Here is a 23601-nt window from a genome sequence, read left to right as displayed (position 1 = left end):
AAGCTAGTGACGGGACCAGAATGGAGATTGAATCCCCTTGAATGAACCAGAATGGAGGAGGAGTTGCAGCATGAATAAGCCTGTTTAAAAAGAGGATGGAGAAAACAAGCCTCCCTTGTCCTGTCTTGTCATTTCCTGAAGCAGACATCCTCCCCTTTTTACCGTGCTTATTCAAGGGTAAACGTGATCCACTCTCTGTCTCTTCCTCTGTCTGTTTCACTAATCCACCCTGCAAATAACAGTAATCTGCAAATAACAGACAAATAAAGAATATTTTAGATGTACCCACTAGGCTAATTTGTGAAATGCATGTACGGTTTGGTATCCTTGTAAGTTATAATCTCATGCAACAGAGCAATAATATTTTTTTACAATAAAAAGCAAATTTGGCGTTCGATGGTGGTGCAGATCCCCTGGAAGATATTATTGGCTCTGCAGCTTTCCTATCTTCCATTTTCTCTTATGGCAATAAGTGCCTGTATGTCTCACTCTCTTCGTGATAGCAAGGTTGGCCTTAAGCATCTCTCTCAAGGAAGCCATTTCCTTTTTGAACATACCAAATCCACTTCATTGCAGATCTGGGAAGAAGAGGGCACCAATGCTTGTAATGCTCTTCTTTCTCTAGCCACTTCCGACCTCAGTGTAGGCGGGAAACTTGGCTAGCTTCTCATGTGTGACATAGGGATTGTGTGTAATGTTCTCAAAACATGCAGAAATTTTTTTTTTTTATTAAGTTTCACTTTTTTCACAGTACATGTAAAATATTTTATGTACTGTGGCAACAATTTGAATTCTTACCAAACCCAGGATTTTTGTTTTGTTTTTAAAACTTAATTATTGACATGTACAGTATGCAGTTTATAGTCTCAGCTGAAGTATTGCTGATTCTGTTGATAGCATCCCCAAATCCCCAGATTCCCTCTCAAAACATCAACATGGGTGCCATGATTTGGGGTGTTATGGATAAATCTTTAAATACTAACCTCCAACCATTTGCAGTCAGATCATCCATACGGGTGAGGGATTGACTATTGGATGGCCCCCATCCAGTTGTTAAACTGTCCCTGCAGTTCTCCGCCAAATTATTTGGCTCTCCTTCTGATGGCATTGAACTGTTTCCCACAGCGGACAACAGTTCTCTTAGGACCTGAGCAACAATTATTAACCAAGTGTGTTATCTCCTCCCAAGTTAATATACTGTAACATCAACAGCCTTCAGTGGTGTATTTACAGAGCTGCGTATTTGCTATTGGTAAGTCAGCATGTCTGGCATTTAAAGATCAACTTTTTTGTGTGTGGTAAATGCTCCTGGTAGTTTTCTGTAGCTTTTATTTAAACCAAAAGAGTACCAAGTGTATGCATCTTTTAAAAGGAAGAATGCGAGTACTGGCCCACATGACAATAGCCCCCAAAAATAGCAAATGTCCATACCCCCACCCCATATTGACACTGTTTTGGACCAGAGTGAATTTATTCCATACTGTAAGTGGGGCCTTCAGATTGGGATGTGAATATGCATTATATTCATTCTGATCAATTCACAGGCGTTTCTTCTGATTCTTTTTGCCAATTACAAAGAAAGGATTTATCATAAATAATAGATAACACCATACAGTACGTCATCATGAGAGCTGAATGGCCATGATGACTCATATACTGCATGTGGTGCTGTTGATTCAATCTAAGTCCCTTTTGTCAAGCAATGCATTCTAGTTTAAGGTTTCATAATTCTTAGATGCAGAAATCACAAAGCAAACAAGCAGAAAATCTGACAGGATGAATATACGTTTCTGTCGGTATAAAATAGATTATAATATACACATAGGAACTTGGTTTATAGAATGTGGGTTTACTCTCATCATGTATGAATGTAAATATATCCACTGCAGGAGGTTTCAAGGATTCAGACAGCATTGACGCCATAGGTGGCAGAAAAAGCCTCATGGTCAACTGCAGAACTGATTTTCATTGTAGTGAAGCAATCGAGCACACACTAATTAACTTCAGGGTTCAATTTCAGTATGCAATTGTGAGGAGAGAAGTTAGTAAGTAATGTGATCAATGTATCATCTTTAATAACATATGAAGGTAAATTGTGTTTGCGTGAAACATAGAGAGAGAGAGAGAGAGAGAGAGAGAGAGAGAGAGAGAGAGAGAGAGAGAGAGAGAGAGAGAGAGAGAGATGCATGTTTTTATATTGTAACTGTGGGCACTCCTTTAACATGCTGACAATCATTGTGTCATACTAATGCCTAGTGTATTGTTTGCTCTCCATTTCCTGCAAATATGTGACTGTATTTACAGTTAGTCATCTACTCAAAAAATGATGGTTGCCATCCACAATTAGCTTGGCTTTTGTTCAATACCAGTTGTCTATGATGAACTACCATGTGGTGTTGTTGGCAAACTCAGATTTGCTAGCATGAGTAAACTTGGTAAAATGTTAATCTACCAGCTCTGACTGACTCTGTGAAGTTTGTGGTTCCAACTAAAGGTCCACATAGATATTTAAAAAGTTAAATGGATTTCCATGAAATTTGGTACAGACATTCATGGTTCCTTGACAATGAATCCTGGTAATCCGCCGATCCGTCCAATACTTCGGTTCATTACAAAATACAACAAAAGGTATTCCCATTAGGGCCTACACTATACTTGTGTTTAGTCCTAATTAGCAAAGGTTAGTGTGCTAACATGCTAAACTGAAATGATGAACCTGGCAAACATTTCACCTGCTAAATATGAACATGATAGAAACATGATAGAATTGTCACGGTAAGCACTGCGCTAGCATGCTGACATTATCATTTAGCTCAAAAGACTGCTCTGCCCAAGTACAGCTTCGCAAAGCCATTAAAGCGATGGTTCTGTGTAATTTTGACGTAGTGTCATATGCACCATGTGGTCTATCTAAACACCGCCTCGTCCGTTTTTTTTTATTTGGTCGGAAAATAGTGGAGTTAGAACCATCAGCTGAATGGCTTAGTACAGACGCTAACGGGACCACCAGTGTATCTGGTAAATTACCCCACTAATAATGCCTGGATTGTTATCAAACTTCTACACTAGTACAAATAGGGTCTTTACTCATAAATCGATGCATAAAAATGACTGGAAGTTAGCATTAGCTCTCCTTCTCAGATTCACTTCAGTCACTTGCCATATGGCATTACTTTCCTCTCTCGGGCACGTCACCATCACCCCGGCAGCGACTACCCTTCCAGTAAAAAAGACATAAGGTCACTGTGTTACCGTCAGTTGCATTAGAATAGTTAATGTTATATCTGGATTTCATTGTCCAATACTAATATTGTTGAATCATTGGAGCTATATGTTAGCAACCTGAATCAACTATATATTTGCTGTCTTGAGTACACCCCATTCCGTCATGAAGAACTCTTAACCGTACTGTAACACGAAAATCTCTTTTTAAGTATGCCACTGTGATTTCTTTAACTTTTGCAATCAAGTAGTCCATCATCTATTTAACAGAAAAAGATTAGGCCCATTAAATTTTCCCTGCTCTTTTATGATGTGTTATTGTGTAATAAACCATGACAGGGGAAATAATTTTTGCATACAGTAGCACTTGATAGCACACTGTTGGGTGCCCCACGGCCAGGGGCCAAAGTTCTTATATGCAATTACTGATGAAAATCGTTTCCTTATCAGTAAGTAAGAGACAATTTCACTGCCAAGTGGATAATAATGTTCACAGTCACTGAACAGTGAGGGCATGTATTTTTCCACTGTTGGGTTTGAAATAGTAAATATTTAGTAAGATTTTTTTTTTTCATCTTTGTCCATTAAACAGGATGTGAGGATGTTAGAGGCTGTATTTTACTGCAGTGTAAAGGCTTTTTTTCTTCAAGGATATTTAAACTGGAAATACATGTATAATAATATTGTAGTGCTGATATTTACATCAAATATAGAATAAACATTATTCAATATGTTATTAGTCTTTGTATTGCCTTCCTAACATCAATACTAATATGCTCAATCCAAGCAGGAATAGGTGCATTTTAAAGGTATAGTATGTCAGATTGTGGATTGGTGTTTTTAAACAAACAGCATTCAAAGTTGGCCCCTCCTCTCAAGTGAGCAAGAGAGTGAGAACAGCAGTGGTCGAGCAAGCTAGAGAGTGGGTGAAGAGGGTGCACAGGGCTGGTGAGAACAAAGGGATAAAATAAAAAAATAAAAAATGTTCAGATTTTTCCATGATGGTTATGTTCTAATGCAAAAATAAACACACCCACAACTCCACACACCCCTGCAGGAAGGTGCCATATTCCTGGACTTTGCTTCATCCTGTCTGCTGTGACATAATTGTCTATGAGTCTGTTTTTTATTTTTCATTTTTTAGGGAAAATCCTGCATAGTATACCTTTAACTGCTGCCCTTTAGGATTGTTAAATTAAGAAACATAAACCTAAATCTAACCCTGAGATTTGTTTGTCCATGTTCTTACACATTCCTACTGTGCTGATTTGTGTGTCCAGTTTTTTAATAATGCTTTGTCTCTAAAATATTTATGGACAAAGGGACATGTTAAGCATTATAATGTCATTTTGTTACATTGAGGGCAATAATACACTTGTATCAACAATCTCTAGCAGCTTTAGTAGAATTAAATTGAGGTCTTTTTTGCATTTGATGAAAACAGCAACAGTTTGTATCACATTATTTTCAACAATCCATGAAGTTGCAAGTCAATAGTTGAACATTTCTTCTAGCAGTAATTGACACCAGTGGGTAAAGGGAGATAGTGTTTTTCCACATTAGTGGCTGGGTGTCATAACATATCATAAAGCAGCCCTCTAACCTTGTCAGAAATTATCATGACACCAATTAGAAGGGGAAAAAGACAGCCAAACAACTGAGGATGTAGTCTATGCTCATTTGCAAAAGGGTAATAGTCCTTGGAGCAGTCCTTGGAAAGGCAAAAGCTATGTGGCTTTCTAAAAAATCTCCAGGGAGACATGAAGGGTGAACAATCTTAGAAAGAGCAGAAAATAAATACACATCATGTCACAGTAAAATGACAATGACAAGGGCACTATCTTATTTGTTCAGTACAGCACAATTAACCTAACTCTGTGACACCCTCTTGTACAGCTAAAATAGACTTTGTCATCTAACAGCTCTCTTCTCTGCCCCCTCCCCCCACCCCCCTCCCTTCTTCTCTCTCCCATCAGGTCTCCACGTAATGGAGCGAGAATGAACAGAGAGCGGCTTAAAAAAAAGCATGAACTGGAGGTTTATTGAGGTCATCTGCTTCCTGTTTATATGGGACCATATAACAGTTCAGTCTTCCCGCCAGGACCCGTTGGCAACTGAGCAACATGTCACCAAGCAATATGACTGGCTCATCTCTGACCGTGGACCTTTCCACCACTCTCGTAGTTATCTGTCCTTTGTGGAAAGATTCCGCCAAGGATTTACGACCAGATATAAAATTTATAGGTGAGTTCACTTTCAGCTGTGTACTGATGCCACACACACTTCTTAAGAGACTGTCTATTTAAATGTACCATCTATTTTGAGGTTTTAGTTGCAAAAAGCTTCACAATGTTCATTTTTAACCTATTAAGTGTGCATTTTTTATATTTACATGCAGTCACTCTCAGCACTGTGAACATCTTTTGCTTTTTCTTATATTAATGAAAAACTCTAAAAGCTAAGATGTTGCTTTTTGGGCTATACTGTAGCTAAGAGAAAAAAAGTTTATATTTTGGACCTGTTTGAATGACACGCAATAAGAAAGTAATAATGATCATAACATAGCCAAGAAGTTTGTCACACTTAATTGGCCTCATTTAAAAAAATAAATAAATAAATCAAAATCAAAATCAAGTACACTGCTCAAGTGCAGTAGGGGAGTGGGGATAAAATATATCCTGCTGTTTATTCCCTAGTGTGGATCATAATCCAAATATGCAGAATCATATAGCTTTTTAGAAAGATTTCTGCAGAAACAAAGACAATATAATTGATCTGTTTTCACAGGTACTGTAAACTGACCATAATGTGTAAAATTGATGGAATGCCTCTTTAAAATAATGGCAAGCTGTGTAAGACACAATTACATTGAAACACCTGAAAAATATTATTGATAACCCTACCAATTTTAGCTTGCTATTGATTAACCAAATATGTTGTATATTTTTTGGCACATATGCATTAAAAGGTGTAACACCACCAAATATTAAAAGTGTTAAGGGATAAACGTGTTAAAACACACCACGATAGAAAACATGTAAATGACTTTATCTATTTATACTATTTATAACTTTCAATATAGGTAACGATTATGTATCAGTTTTTATGTTAACTCTGCCCTAAAATGTATTAGGACACTTTCTCACTTTTGACTGATACTGCAGCTGTGAAACATTTCAATGTCACATCCATAGACACATCATTGATTTCTACTGTCAATACACAACTTTTATCTTACCTTTTTTACTTGTGATTAAATAATACAGTTTGACATTTAATAACTACAACAGGGTATTTTCCATCTTGTAATTTACTCTGTAGCTTTGCATGAGAAACCTGCTCATACAGAGATATAGGCAGTAGTTAGATGGCTAGAAACCTTCTTTCTCAGAATGCTCTGCTTTGATTTCCTTGCATCCCTCTACAGTCTGCTAACTCAAATTATTGAAAGACCGAGACAGAATAAGACAGTCGAGTCATTTGCCACATTCCTTTGGCAATTCTTTCACTGAGTTTGTTCTTTCTCCCTCCTCCATCTCTCTTGGTAACTTGCCATAGCCCCTGGTCCCCACTGCCTTGATATTGTCACATGAACAGTAAACAATGCATTTGCATAATGTGTATCTTGACAGAACGGGATGTTGCACAGACATGAATCTCAGAGGCAAAACTTCTGAAGCCGCTTTCCACAGACACTGTACAGCAGCGTCGAGTGCTGCCTATGATGCTGCAGTGATTTATTAAAGCAGAGAGTGTGTGTTTGCATGTTGGGTGCTACTGGGAACGTTGCTGAGCCCAGGTGGCACCCGTTGTTTCTCCCTCATAACAAACCATTAGTGGCATCAGATTCAGCCATCACTGTAAGGTATCGCTTTCCCCATGACAAGACAATTAAATATTGCATTAAGAGCGGGACATTTTTGATGTATTTCTCATTAAAAATGAAGAGACAACAATCAACAATCCACAGTCACATTTATCCGACATCTCCATGACTGCCAGACAAAGTCAAGTATCTTTTGTTTACTTAGCTGTGTTCTGAGTGCGTTCCCTCTTGAACCTATACAGTACAGTATCCCCTATTATAATATGCAGTATATGCTGTAGAATACAGTGCAGTGAACTGTATGACTGTATTAGTGGACTAAATTAAATATGCTTTGGAGCATGAAAAAAACCCCAACATATTTGGTAAATAATATACAGTATTTGAGGCAGGGGTGTAAAATGGCCTCCCAAAGGTGCAAGTGTTTAAGGATTTTCATTTCAACTTGGACCACCAGTTAATTTCAATGATTAGTGCATCTTCAACCAGAAAGGGGAGGAAATCAGTGACATCAGCTGGTGTAGTGTTTGGTTGGAATGAAATCATACATACCCCCGGTCCTCTTCGGCACATGATTGCCCAGCCGTGCTCTACTCTAACCAGCAATGAGGACTGAATCGCTTTGTAAATTTCCCTAGAGACTTTCTCTGCCTCGACGATTTAGTGGTGGAAAGTGGTTGAATCAGATTTGCGGAGAGACAAAGCATCCATTCCTCTTATCAAGAGAGATTACCCAGGAGGCACGCTGCGTGGACAATGCCAACCTGATCAGCAACAAACAAATCTGCCCCATCTTTAATAACACGGGCACTTCGCCTAATTCGAAGGATAAACACAGATTTAGGAGTTGCCAGCCTCTTGTCATGAGCACTGAAAAGGTCACTGTCGCTTGAAGGGGAAAGACACACCATAAGACACCAATTATTCTGTCCTGATAGACTTATGTCTCTTAAAGAAATTATTAGAGTGGGTTTTACATAGGTAATTGTCAGCACTGTGTCACAGTTGACTGCAATCTTCAAGCTGAGCTTCATCCCCCTTTATCATATGCATAAGTGTACATTTCCTGTATTGCAGTCATCAGACACAAGAAAGCCACATCCACTGCTGGCTGCATACTGCTTCTGTATTAGACCTGGAGCTGAATAATGTGTTATCACTGTGTGCTTCAGTTAGGGGTGAAATTCGATGGCCTGTTTTGCTCAGACTAGCATCTCTCGTTCTGTTGCTTGTACTCTATTATGGGGTTGAATGTGTTTCAGATGATGCGTGTTCTCTGTTAGGTCTTTGTTCGCAGAGCTCTATCTCAGGTTCTTGTGTGTCTGTGTGAAAATCCAATATAAATGCAAATCTGGTAGCCATTAATGCATTTTAAAGGCCTCAAATCAGCATTGCACTGTAATCAAAGAAGCGAGATGGAGGTTGTTATTTAGAATAAAACATTTATGAAAATGCATAGCTCTGATTGATCACACTTTGAAAAACCATGCTGAATCGAATGAATGGAGAGGGTTGATAGAACTACTCTTGTCACTGGACAAGGGATCATCATATGCTCAAAATCTATTCAAGTAATGATCTGTGTATAATGAAATACATTGAAATTAAACTAAAACCAACATGTTGTTGACAGTAATAACAAAAACAGATCAATTGTTGCACTTTTTTATTTAAAAAGTATACAAAAAATGGTTCTACATGCACTGCAAGTACTGACTGAATCGGTTAAAATTATGTACACTCTAATAAGATAAACTATACAGTACATGTCAGACACAGACTCAATTAAAAAGGAAAATTGAGCCATTGTAACTTTTACTGCACTGTTTCAGATAATTGCAAATGCTATAATATCTGTTATCACTATACGAAGTAACTGTCTCATTAAAACCTTTGGAGATTGCTTGCACATACATATTTGACCAAAATGGCTATAGCTCTGCTCAAAGAACACTATGATTTTCATTTTAATATTTCTCTTTAATCGCCTGCCTCTCCTCATCCAGTGTTATGTGAGCTTCAGTACTATCTTAGTTATCTTATCTGTGTTGGCCTGTATTTCTGTCTTCATTCTCTTTCAGTCTGTTATGAGGATACAAGCTGCTTTTGAATAGTCTACTGTTATATCCACAGAGTTCCCTACTCAAAAATATTCGTCACCATTTCTGAAGCTAATAACTAGCTAGCTAAGAAGTCAAGTGCAAGAGCCTCCCGGATCAAGTGATTGTTTTACATTACATTAGCTTACTTTAGTTTCTTAAACATGAAGACTTACTTTAAATAATAATGATAATATTTATGTAGCGCCTTACATACAAGAATACAGCTTAAAGTGCTTTACAACTAAGTCATACATTGTAGTAGCCTGAATGTCTAGGTTTGGACTGTTCAAACAAAGTAAGACATTTAAAGGTGTAAAATCTGAGAAATTAGAACAGGAGGTTTTCTGAAATTTTATAGACAAAACAATTAATTGAGATATTAATCAAATTAATACATAATGAAAATAATTGTTAGTTGCAGATCTATACACATTAACCTCTAGTTTTTTTAGTGATCATCCATCTGGTACAGTAGTCAGTGAACTTCAGAACTGAACTGAAGTGTACTTTACTGAAGTTTGCCCCAATATTTTTTCTATGGAATTAGTGATTCACCTCTCAAAGCATTGTGGGATTTTGGGCAGACAGATCAGCGATGTGGGCAAGAGAAGGAGTTATAAGTAGAAAATATTAACTCACAGTAATACAAATTCACAACACTCTGTAGCAGACACAACATTTAGTCTTCATCATGGCTTCATTTATGAAACAGTAGGATCCATACCGCATATGTAGGTGTGCACAAAAGCCTCAAATGATGTACGCAAAAAAGTAATTACATTTATAAAACCGTGTTGCCCCCATGAATGCAAGTATTTATTGCCTTTATAGATTACAAACAACTTGAAAATGTGCACAGGTGGCCGTACTTCATATCACACCCCTTACTCTCCCACAATTAACCATAACTCATCAATGCAAAAGACCTGAATGACTAATGACTACATATTGTTCATGTGGAGAACAGCAGCAGTAACAGAAGAAAGCTTGAGAGGCTGGAGGTTACAGCAGCTGTTAATGCAGTCGCTGCAACAAATAAAACAATTCCCAAAATTAAACAAGGCAGTCAGACATGGAGGTATGGACTAGTGGAGGCACAGGGACACCGAAGCTCCCCGCTTGGTATTTGTTGAGCATCTACTGTATATAGACAAATACATAACTGATGAGACCACACGCTCAATATCTAAAATACAATAAACATGGTATTTATTTATATTTACTCCAAAATCCAGCATACAGTGTTTGTCTAATTTACATAATCAATATATGAGTGCAGGTGGTGACGATGTAGTGGGGGTTGAGGTGACTGGGGAAAGCAGAGTATGTGTGGCAGTATATTCTGTGCTCCTCACAGCACAGTCGTGTGATCGCTGCAGTAATCTCCCCTGATTTTGAACTACATGAAAACTAATGTCGAACTTGGTGATTTATGCACATTATTAGAAGATATTATTAAAAATCTATCAGTGCTCAGTTTTTCAATTCTTTACATATTTTTGATGTAATCTTTAATCTTACAACTGATTATTATATTAGTTAGCAAACATGGTTGAGGTGAAAAGGAATCAGTTTATTCATATATTGGGGGAAGGCAAGCCAGACTTTCCAGAACCCTGCCACCTGCCACTTCCTGGCATCATCCTGGCTTTTCAGTAGTGCTCTGTACTGCACCACAACTGACCATGAGTGCGAGTTCCACACAGCCCGGCCCTCTCCTCTGCGGCCTGGGGGATGGGAATGTGATGATGAGACAGCGCATTGCGCTCAATCTTTCATTAATAGTTCAATAATAAATCACAGATGAAACTGGTTAAGATTGAGTTGGCTTATATCTTAAAATTGAAAGGTGCTTAGGGAATAGTTATGGCTTACTACGAGCACAAGCACAAGTAACACTGCTGGCTTGAATGTTAATGATAAAGTGGATCTATTATTAACATTTGATATTAAGTGAGATTAAATGTGTGAGGGGAATCATTATACAATCTGGCTTCAATGCACCACCTCACCATCTGCATTGCCAATTTCGTCTGTCTCCAAAATGTTTGTATGTAGTAGTCTGAGTTTTTGTGCATTCCACATGTTATCCCATCAAGTTTGTTTTTATGAATCTCAGTTTTTTGTGGGAAATGACAGACAAATATTTCAAGCCCCATTTTTTTGCATATGCCCCTGGTGTGCATAAAGAGACCCTTATTGTAGTTTCTATTTCAGTTTTCACTTTTATATGTCCCTTACCTCCAAGATTACAGACACAAAAGTACAGCTTTGTACAACATAAGACTAGGAGCAGTGTTGAGTCACTCATTTACAGAATGTTTGTTATAAGTAAGGTAGTAGCCAGATTAGCAGTGTGTGCATGTTCTCAGTAACATAGGAGAGGTGGCACAGGAAATGTTGCACAATTTGTTTACCTCTAGCCAAGACGAGTTCCCTAACTTTAACTTTAATAGCACATAAAATTCTATTCTGAATTCATATGAATTATCATAGTTTTTATATTCATTTAGGTATTTATAACATGGATATTTGAAATTTACCTACATCCTCCAACTAGTGCCGCCCCTACATCAAACCAGTGTTTGACGCAATATTTGACAGTCATGGCATGATTGTGTTTAATGCAAGCACATTATGCATATCTCTAACTGAACATTTCCTTCCTAACATTAATTATTCTTAACGATAATCAGTCCACAGACAACCACTTGAACAGCAGAATAATCTGCAGCTTTAATTTGCATGTGCAAACAACTTCTTCTATTCAGTCTCTAATTTTAACTCTTCATCAAACAGCATCTTGAGACTCATTTCACATTTTTTCTCCCAATTTTTTGTTCTCTTTTAAAAAAAAAAGTGTTATGAATAAAGAATCGTCTGTTGCAGTCATATAGTGTGTGTCATGAACAAGGAATGATGACAAAAACACATTGAATCCTCCTGTGTGGTTCAGTGTGGATGTGTCTGTCAGTGCTGATCTGGGCCCCATTTGTTTTAAACAGAAAACAAGGTGTAACATTTGTCCGACTCAGGTCTTGAATTAGTTTGGATGAGCCATCTGTAATTGGATAGAGCGAGGGAAGGCGGATTTGATGTAGTCGGCACATTTGCTGAGAGAAGCTGCAGCAATGTTTAATTCAGCAGTCTGCAGCCGCTGTAGCCAAAGGAAGAGAAGGAGAGCGGCAGTCAGGAAGTAAAGAGGGATGAAACAGACTTAAGAAAGAGGATGAAGACATTGAGGGGTCTGAGATGCCATTAGATGGTGAGACAGGAAGGTGCTAAAAGCGTGTGATAAAGAAATTGTATGTAAGTACTAGAGACATGGAGGGGGTCCAGCAAGTTCAGCATCAAAACAAGGAATGGGGATGTGGACAGGTACGCTGGCAGTGAGGTCATAGTCAAGGTGAGGAAGAGCTGCCCGACTGAGGCATTGGAGTGGCTCAGATGACTCACACATACTGTGTACTCAAGTGCACCTCTCTCTCACGAACAAAAAACAACAAAAGCAATTTATTATTAAAGCCATCTCTGCATTTCATCACAGCTGTGCTTAGAAAATCTGTCATCTGTCAAAATGTCTTCTACTTATAACTAAGGTTTAGACATTGATTTTAGGCAACTAGATATATACTTAAGATTTCACTATTTTTATTCTTACATTTACCGCTGCTCACTGTGACAAGATGGGTGACAGAAGTTTTCTCTTCGTTTTTCAGCAGTGACAGGACACAACTTTTTGTTTGAGTCAGTTTAAATGTGGAGTAATAATATATCTAAATTAATAACCATGCCACCAGCAAAAGGATAACATGGTTTAATACTATTTTATCTTCTGCCTATCTATAATATGAAATATACTTTAATTCAGAAACTTGACATTATCTCATATTATCCTACAGCTTCCATCTGCCATATGGCACCTGTTTTTATTTGTAGAAAAGTGTAAACAGGAATCCTGGTGGCCTGGGGGCTGAAGATGCCGACCATGTAATTGTAAAATCCCTGATTTGTGTCCAGCCATAAATCTTTCCTGCAAGTCATGTCTTGTCAGCTCTCGGCGATCAGCTATCTAAATAAAGGGGGGGGGGGGACGACACTAAACTTGTTTGTGTAACTTAAGATGATATTTCAAAGGGGGGGGGGGGGACACTAAACTTTTGTTTGTGTAACTTAAGATGATATTTCAAGTAAGTGTAAGTATTTCCAGCAAATAAGTGAGATAACCATAAAAAGTTTCTTCTTCATTTATATCATGTTTTTAAGCAATCCAGGGTGTTGGATTTTTCCCTTCAGCTTGAACTCAGCACAGTCTCGAAAGTATTGCCTGACGTGCCAACCTCAACCAGCATTCTAAAAAAATTAAATAAATCAATGCTGTAAAATATATACAGTTTATTGCACATTTTCTATGTGACACTGCTATGAGGTGACTGAATCGAAATTTTTTTTGATTAGATGGCTCATCAACAAGCTGTCACCAAAGAGAATCTTGGCTGTCACCTCACACTCTGGCAGCAGACGTGAATTCCCATTTGCTGACTGAAGCAGTAACCACTTCCAACTCTTAGGTTTCAAGCATTCGCCTTGGCCAGTCAGGCAAGCTGAAATTCCGGCATAGCTTAAATCTCTGGAGTTGCCTCTGTTGTGCACCAATTGGGCAATTATGCTCTTTTGTAAACAAAATAGAGACCTAATGTTTGTGCTGGGGGGCACAGAAAATATCACAGACATGAATTGTGTATGAAAATCAAATAAAACGTAGCACCATTTGTGCAACATGACAAAGTTACTTTACATGGGAATAATATTTACATTCTGCATCTTTCTCTTTACACATGGAAACAAATGTACACATGCAAATACACATATTGTTATCCTGGGGCTACATTGCAATTACAATCACTGGAGCAGTGCTGATACTTGATCTGCATTGCTCAGCTGTATGGGAGAATCAACAGGAGCTGATATGGGGAGGGACTCCATGCCACTTCCCTTCTCCAACCTAGTGGTAAAAAGCCCCCGCTGTGGGACGACTTAATTACTGGCAAGGAAGGGATGGTAATTAGAGGAGAAACAGGAGGCTAGAAGAAACTGTCAGGGTTAAGTACTGACTAATTCACTGCGTGGGACGCCTGTGCCACTCTCCCATGAGACTGGCAATACAACATCACCACAAGAGCAACAAGCTCTGGTGAGGAGATACTGAAGCATCTATGCTATGTCTCATATTACCACTTCAAGCTGCTTAATCATAATAAATATTCTATGAAAGTGTGTACACTTTCAGAAAAATATCAGGAATATATAATAATAATTCTAATGATATCACATTTGCCACAAATTCAATTAAACTGTGCTCATTGACTACACTGAACTCTTGCTGACTTTTAATCCACAAAAGTAAAGCCCAAGGACTGTCTCATTAGACACTGACAGTTCTGCTATTCTTTAGTTTATATTTTATGTTTTAACTATGTTGTCAGCCCACAGAGGTGGGCTGATTACACCTTGTTTAAGGTTAAGGTTAGTTGGAGCTGAGGTCTGAGGTACCAAAACACCATATATTCAGCAGAATCAAAGCTGGTGCAGGTACAAAACAACTACCACAGGAGGGTCAGGGAGATGTCAGTCAAGAATTAAGTGTATCAAATAAATGGAAACTGTACTGGAGACATATCATGCACATTTTCAGGTCTATATTAATATTCTACTGGTATCTTTGCATGATGAAAAAACAAACCCCTTACTTATACTGGCCTCTGTCTGAAACAGGCCTTTACGGTTTATGTCTCTGTAAGGCCCCCTTTGGAATTAGTCCACGCTATTCTGATTGGCTAGCTTTGTGAATCTCCTCCAGCTCTGGAGGCTACATAAATAAACAGTAGTAGTAGATTTTGCTTCTTTTTCTTGATCTTTACTCAAAAGTCTGCTTTTAAAATACATCCGTACAAGTTTGAGCTATATAATACAATCCGACTATGCAAGTGGACAAAGTGAACAACCCATGGAACGACCTTATAAAGGAGACATAACTGATGACCATTTGTGGGCATGCACAAACAATTTGAAATCACTTTAACCAGGAAGTAAATGTAACATCAGAGGCTCATGAGCTTTTAACTTTCAGGATGCATTTTTACATAACAAACACATTTTTCATAAAATTTAGTAACTTTGACAATGTTTGACATGTAGCACAACTGTAAATATTTATTTAAAAATACCCAGGTGTAAACTCAGAATATGTTGAATGTGATTTGAAATGCTTTCTGCACAATCTGAGTCATTGCACAGCATCTCTGCTGAACACCTCAGCAGAGGTATTTTTCCTCTCGTACCCCTCTGTCCTGCAGTCAGTGTACATCTTCGGGGGTTTGTGTGACCTACACAAATACAAAAAGGTTTATTCTAGGCCTCCTGCAGAACATCTGAGTCAGTTCACTTCCAGCAAAACACTGAAAATGCTGGACATGTTATTCTAGTTGTGTTAGAAATGTAGTGTATGACAGGTGTACTGTAGGAACTGAGAAAGGTTACATGTCCAAAATTAATAGGACTTTTATATGCTATCTACCTCAATATGTTGGAAATGTGTCTGCTGGTGTAGCAATCCATTAGATTTACAGCCGCTGGATGTATGCATGTATTTGCTAGGTAGATTTTAGAGCCAGGAGGAATGTATTAAACTTGCTTATTGTGTAAGAAATTAAAATTGTTAAATTGTTGCATTTGTGTTTACCCTTATATAATATCCAGGGTTTGGACACAAAATAAGAAGGCTAGCGTTTAGTTACACCGACTATGAAAATTGATCTTTATTGTTTTCAGTCAACATTGTCATCAACCATCAACAATACCATAAGCTAAGATAGAATATCAAGTTACTTGTGTCTTTGTCAAACAGACTCACATTTTGGCTTGAATGAAAGCAAAAAAAAATATCTTCCATGATAACAAACACATTTTATGTATAAGAGTAATAAATGTCCTAAAGTGATCCCAAATGTGGATATGTACCAGAATTATATGCTAAATTTATTTTGATGGGGGTTTAACTTTTTGAGCTGATTAGAGTCACAAAGCATGACATGCCTAATGAAACGTAGCTAAATAATAAATCAACCGTAAGTGTTGACAGTGTGCGGTAGTCGTCTTTTTGATTTATACAGTGACAAAGAAACTAAAAGAATCACATTAACAAAGACATAAAGCAACTCAGTTATGTGTAAAGGCATACGTCGACCAACAGACCAGCCCTTTAGTTCTAGTAATCACATTTTTTATGAAGCTTATATGTCAGATAATGTTGAGTCCACTCTATGGTAATTTTGAGGCTGTAGTCAGTACCCCCTGGTGTTTTCATGAAACTCTTAAAATAAAACCCAGACATCGTTCAATTCATGACTGGCCCTAAAATGGGGTGAGTTATGAATTATGAACTACCAAAATGTCACTTTTTTAACCCTCATAGAAATTGCATAACTGTGTAATGCCATGCTCAACATTTGTGCAACGTGTGGTTGCTTAGCAACACACATTGTTTAGATGTCTGTTGATAAGCAGGTTGCCATGTCATAAGCTGGAACTAGCTAGATTTGACAGACAGGCAAACAGACAGGCAAACAGACAGGCAGACAGACAGGCAGACAGACATGCAGGCAGACTGATTTGGATTTGGAAACATGATCCAGAGCAGAATTTCCCAGAAGTTCTGGCATTGGTCCAGGACATGAGTTAGGGAAATTTGAGTGGGGGACAGATAAACGGTGTGAGTGTATGTTTGGTCCATCATAGGCTACTTTTGAGGACCAATTTCAAATTTAGGATTAGTTAATTGTAGATGGCTTGTCCAATTAGTGACAATGTCCCCAATTGGGAAAGATTTTTGGGTCAGTGATTAAGGTCAGGGTAGGGATTAGGCAAGTAGTTTTAATGGTTAGGGTTAAGGTAAATCTATAGGAAATTAGTCTATGTAATGTCCCCAGAAGTGACCATGGTCTGATATGTGTGTGTGGGTGTGTATATGAGTGAGAGAAAAAGAGTGCTCCATTTCTTTATTCCTAGTGTAAAACAACACGTTATTATCCAAAATTAATTTTCTTCTTCAATAATTAAATTATTTAAATGTGTTAATTATGTTGTTGTTTGTTTGTTGTAGGCTGCAGTTTATTGATGAAATTTAGAATATGTTTGACCTTTATGATCTGCAAAGAAATAAAGCAATTGTAAAATTAATAAATAGCGAGCACTCCCTTTCTTTATTCCCAGTGGCAAAACTAAAACAACACGTTATTATCCAAAAATTCATTTTTAACTTATACTTAATGTTCTTCTTCTACAATTATTAAATTATTTAAATGTTAATTATTTTGTTGTTTGTTTGATGCATTATACAGTTTATTGATGAATTTTAAAAAGTATTTGACCTTTCAATCTAGAATGAAATGGCCTAAAGCAATTGTAAAATTAATCAACCCCATAAACTGATTTTTTTTGTTTGTTATTTTTCTCAAGTCTTGCTTTTAAAAAGAACCCATGAATAAATAAATGAAAATGTACAATTCAGCTGCTCCAGAAATAACATATTTGCGATTGCTGACACTGTTGCAGCAGGGGGTAAAAATAACCCCTTGGGCAGTTCTAGGGGGCGTTTAAATGTAGGCGGTTTTAGTGTTAATGTTCTAATGTCTCCATTTGCATGAAGGATGGATAATATGAGAAATATTGCAGGTTCTCAGTGTCTCTCTTTCTCTCTCTGTGTGTGTGTGTGTGTGTGTGTGTGTGTGTGTATAATGGATAATGGAGTATTTGGGCAGTAGACGGATGTGTGTTATGAAAGAAGCTTCAGGTTAAACTGACTTAATGTAGATCAGTTCAAATACATACATTTTGAGGGCTGTACTGTAGCATGTGTGGTCACTGAAAAAAACAGTTTTACTGGTTCTTCAAAATATATTTTTTTCAGAGTGGAAAATAAACAAACTGAATAATTTATCCTTTACTAAAAGTGTAGAGATGGTATAAAGGGACATCCAGGAAGCTGACAGAGGGCACAGAGTTAGCCTCATATCCTCAGGAAGGTTGTTCTGATCTCTAGGGCCTCACACACCAAAGGACTGATAAGTGGGTTTAACAAGTAATGACATGTTTCTCATTTTCAGACTTGAAGCAGTGAAGTAGCAATAATATTATAGATCACCACTGACTTGCTCATGCTTGTGTCCTCTCTAACACTTCTGACATGATATCCCACAGCTATCATGTGATTTTAAAGCATTTAATTATTTCATATAAGAAAACCTAATTTTGTAATCGTGACAAAAAAGGGTCTCAAAACCATTTTTCCCTAATCACAGAAAAAAAAAAGTTTGTCAATTTATACTAACATTAGTTGTTGAGCTTGACAGTTTGTTCTTGAATTACACTTGATCTGCAACTTTCAACCATATTACATTAGTTTTTCTTAGTGGGTTTATAGGTTTGTGATCATAAAAATGAGAAATAATTACACACCTGTCCTCTACGCTCTTTAATGTGCATTTGATGATTGACTTGAGAGTGAATGGGAAGCCGAATATAAACTGAAAAACATCTGTCATTCTTTGATGAATATGTGCATGCAGCAAATCCCAGGCTGAAAAAGTGGCATCCTATTAACATCCAAGGTGCTGAAATCTATTCCCAAACATCCTATTTGCCTCCGCATTCTTCACAGTTTGTGCTGCAGCTCTCAACAAATTGATAAAACAAATTATTTTCCATTCATCTGATTCCCAAACAATATTTAACAGATTTAGTTTTCTTGATTTGATCTCATCATCAAACAGCACTAGTAATATGAAAGTCATTTAGATAACCTTGAATTAAAGCAAGTGAAATAAACTGTAAGAATCTTTGTTTCCAGAAGATAAAAAGACTCATGGATCATTACACTCACAGCTCAAATAAGTACATAGAAATCATCAACATATTGCTGTTTTATTTGGGGTATGACTGACAGTTATTACAGGGCAAATTGAGTTCAGCAGAAAAAAGGAAGGGATAGAATAAGCTGCGTTCCGGGTGCCAAAGAAAGCAGTCATTTCTTTTTACTGCATCAGTGCCTTGACCTTGGTATGTTTGTGTTTTATGTAGATTGTGAGAGCATTGTTGGCGGTTTCATTATAAGAAACAAAAGGTGATGAAGTGTTTCATCAACTGTACACAATATACAGAAAGACTCTATACATGCAAGAAAAAAAAGCATAGGAGAAAAAGAAAAGACGAAAATAATCTTTTGAAATGCGATGGCTGTTGTGAATGCAGTGTAAACAATATTTCCAAGGTGATCACTCAGCAATAAGTAAGAGATAAGGTATTTTGAGATTCAATAGAACTCTGTGTTTCATATGAATGCAAGTCAGTGTAGCTCTTTCCATTATTTGTTGTGTATGCTCATAATAATTTCCATGCAATCTTTGCTCCACACAGTCAGACTAGATCATCAGCAGAACTTCTCACATTACACAGTTAATTAGATTGAAACACATGCTCATGTCACTCACCCGTGCATTCGCTTCCGGCACCATGTCCCATCGAATTCTTGAGATTAAAGTGAATTAAGAGATTGTTTTTGATTAGATCAATTTTCATTTCATTGCCTCATCACAATTATACTGTGCACTAACAAAGCAATCATATTCCATTTAGGGCAATCACGTTCCATTTGCTGATATGCTCCAATTAATGGTTAATAACTAAGATGCTTACATGTGGAAAAGGGGTTAGTAGAGTCTTTTTATGTATTGTAGAACATAAAGCTCCTGAATATTTTAGGATGTTTTTTGGTTATATGCAATGTTTCAGTATGGACATTTTGCAACTCTTATCACGTCCATATTGAAACAGTGTGTGTTATCCGAAATAACACCTTAAAATATTAAGGAGCTTCATGTCCTACATTAAAAGACTCTACTAACCCAATATTCACATGTAACCATTGTAAACATTATATGTCATATTAAAAAAAAAATACTATATTTGTGCTGTGCCACAACTGAGCATACTTTATTGCATTAACTGTGTCATTGTGGTACTGAGTAAATTAGATTTATTTATGGGCTCAGTCCATTTTCTGCAGACACAAAATTAAATAAATGATGATCCAGTCAAAGTACAGTACTTTAAGAGAAACATTAAACCAGCTGCTGGTATAAAGTAAAAGCAAAGACAAATTCATTCAGAAAATCATTTTTGAATTATCGTCACCTCCATCTACCTCTGTTTAAATCTCATAGGTAGCTTTACTGCAAATAAAACAATGTTACTTTTCAAAAAAGAAATTGTTAAATTGAGTTTTGCTAGCACATTTAAAAGTTTGCAGAAGAAATAAAAAATGAATCCAAACTGAGCTTTAAACTATAAAATTGAAGGTATACTTTCTATTTCTGCATGTTACATGACAGTAACCTTGACATAACACTTTCTGCACATCTGATTCTCTCTCTCAGTCTCTCTGGATTTCTTCCCTTTCCCTTTCTCTGCACTGACAACAATATGGTAATTACTAGGCTAATGCTACCATTTTACACAGATGGACTCCACAGGCACCAGGCATGTTGCATGATGTCACAGAACGGAAGGATGTTGTAATAGTTGGAATAACAGTTGGGGAGAAAAATAAAATCTAACTTCAAGTGGTGATGCTGGAGTTCAGGATCATATGATGAAGAAGGAAAGGGTTCATTACAATGTTATGTGTAGCTAGGTTGTATAGTTATAATGAATAGAGGTGAGATTAACAAACAACAGTATTATGTCACTCGCCTTCTTTAGAATAAAGGTATTAGGCAAAAATGAAGTGCTTGTTATGACAAAATGAAAATCTTTTATTCCAGACGAAAGCTTATAACTGAATGATATACAAGCATAATAATATGATCATAATAATTAGCAATAAATACAGACAAATCAATGGTAAGGATGTTTGAAACAGGTTGGTTGCCACCATTGTGCCAGTCAAAAAGACTGGATTAGCAACCATGTAGCCTACACTTCAGTCCTAAGGCTGTCTCTTCTAAAATAGACATATTGTGTGCTAGATTATATATTTTTTTAATAAGTGCATATAGGGACAATATAAGAATGTCATTTGAGAAAACTATGCAGCATCTCTGCTAAGACAATTTCTACAGTAACTATTAACTAGACAGACACGTGGTAACATTGACACTGAGTCCAAAGTGATTTACTGTAACATGCACCTAAACCCATTAGCTTGGAACAGTTGTATATTTTTATATGGCCTTTCTGCTTTTGGTATGTACATTTTTTTTTTCATTTTTAGAAGCACCATAACATTTCAAAATAGTCCCTACATCCCCCAATTCCCCGTGCTATTCACACTGCTGTGTTTGGAAATGCGGTCTATGCCAGTATTAAAGTGAAAATAAATAAAACAAACACAAGCAAACAGCTCGGGCCAACCGAAAAAACATCCCACCTCTTTCTGTGTATGCCTTCACTGTGCACTGGAGCATAGGATTAAGATTCATTCTGTAATATTTTGAATGGTTCTTGGTGGTTGGAATTCATACAGGGTTTCAATTGTATCTCTGTCTGTTTGATTTATTACTGGGCTTTGCCTCCTTATTACCATGAAAGGCCTGGAGTCTTTTTTTCCCTTTCATTCCCTCAAGCTGCAGCATAATACTATGGCACACAGGAACAAGGGTTTTAGGGTCTCAGATTGGCTTCCCCCAAAGAATGTTATTACTGTCCTAACATAACATACATAACAACTCTTAAATCAACGTATTTCGTTGATTGTGAAAAATGTTACCTGCTCCTACAGTAGTAGCAGCTACTGCAACTTCTGTGCCGATTGCTACTGCTCAACAAGGAAACAAGCACAACAAGGAAACAAAATGCCAAGGCAATGCTGCAGAGAATGTGCATTTATATTGGTACTTGGAGTACACAATAATTAGCATAGCTATAAGGGATGTAATTAGCCTAAAGCAAAATCTTGTAGAAGTCATACTAGTTTATATCTAGTGTATAAACTGTAGTGTTATCCACATGTAGAGGTTATGTCGCATTTTGAGGGCTAATGACCTTTTTAAGAAAAAATAGGTTTAGGCTGATTAATGGGTCAACAAAACATATCCTTTCCAATACAAATGCAGTCAAGGAAAGGCTATTTTTTGTTCAAATGTCAAGGATACAAGGAAACAGTTTATTCTTTACAGTATCCAATCCATATGCCATTTGTTAATGGTGCAGTCTGTCCTCATAAAGTCGAGGACAGAGCTGTATGGAATTTTATTTACCAGGTGTTTGCCCTCCAGTCCTCATTGGTCACTGGTTAATCACATGAAGTAGGCAAATGAAAAAGCTACAGCAACATGTAAATCCTGGAAACCGCTTGTTGTTCTTCAAGGAGAAAGCCTCTAAAATGCGGCACACATATGGACATTGGTAAACCCTGCTGAGCCACATGGTGGTCTAAATGTAATAACATTTATCCATGAAAAGATATCATATCCAAGTAGACGAGATCATTGCAGCAGTGTTTCTGTGTGGGAACAGCATGTACAGAATGAAAGGGAATAAGTCAATACTGTGTGGGAAGACAAAATCACTTCACGAAGTCATTCATGGGGGAATTACCATTATTGGATCAAAGTCTCCCCCAGACCTAGCAGCTTGCCAGCGTTTTCTGGTCTCATGATGCACCACCATCAGTCAGCTGAACATAGCCCTACAAAGAACATTATGGCAAAGATTCAATCAATGATGTCTCAGAAATGTCTAATGGGCTTTTATAAATTGTTATAATGCAAAATCCCCATGTGTAGGACCATTTGCTAATTAATTTAAATAATAATAATACCATTATGACCGTAGACTAATATATTGTATTGCCAAACCTTAGAATTTCCAAGAAGTTCCATCAATCATCAGTTCAGATTTAGAGGTTTATTTTCAGTGTGCTCACAACACAAGAATTATTTCACCTTTCCTGCACACTGCTTTCCCACTTTCTCACCCCTCTCTCACACATCCACCACAAAAAAACATCAGCGATACAGCGATGTGAGAGATTAGAGTGCACAAGTAAATACAACACAGGAGCTGGTAAGATCTGTATGTGTAGCACTATAAACTGCTCTTTTGCTTTTATGAAGCATTCATACTATTTATCAAAAACTTTAACAGAGTTCATCCATGGATGTTAAAGACTAGATCATTTACTGCTACTTTTGCTGTTGTGTTTTTTTTTAGTTTTTGTTTAATTATTGTTTTCATGGATTATCATGTTTATGCTAAGCAGAGCAGTGGCCATTAGCATAAGCATTAGCTTCTGCATAACTATGTTATATTAAAATAGTTTTATAAATAAAGAAACCAAATAAACAGTGAGCATGGATCTGTTCCAATCAATGCAAAAGTAGTAATAATATCTGT

The 23601-nt window shown here is 37.1% G+C and overlaps 1 protein-coding gene across 1 annotated transcript in view; it reads left to right on the top strand.

Annotated features, from left to right (window-relative positions):
* The first annotated feature begins 5248 nt into the window (after positions 1–5248).
* The window catches only part of brinp1 (bone morphogenetic protein/retinoic acid inducible neural-specific 1), an 88605-nt gene continuing 70252 nt past the window's right edge, over positions 5249–23601 (top strand). Inside the window, exon 1 of the mRNA XM_053340097.1 lies at positions 5249–5466. Within this exon, the coding sequence (XP_053196072.1) occupies positions 5249–5466 (218 nt within the window). The remainder of the gene's footprint in view (positions 5467–23601) is intronic.

The sequence above is a fragment of the Scomber japonicus genome, chromosome 19 (assembly GCF_027409825.1).
Source record: "Scomber japonicus isolate fScoJap1 chromosome 19, fScoJap1.pri, whole genome shotgun sequence".
NCBI classification, from domain to species: Eukaryota; Metazoa; Chordata; class Actinopteri; order Scombriformes; family Scombridae; genus Scomber; species Scomber japonicus.
Note: the sequence above shows the minus strand (reverse complement) of the source record. Positions and strands in the feature narration are given on the sequence as shown.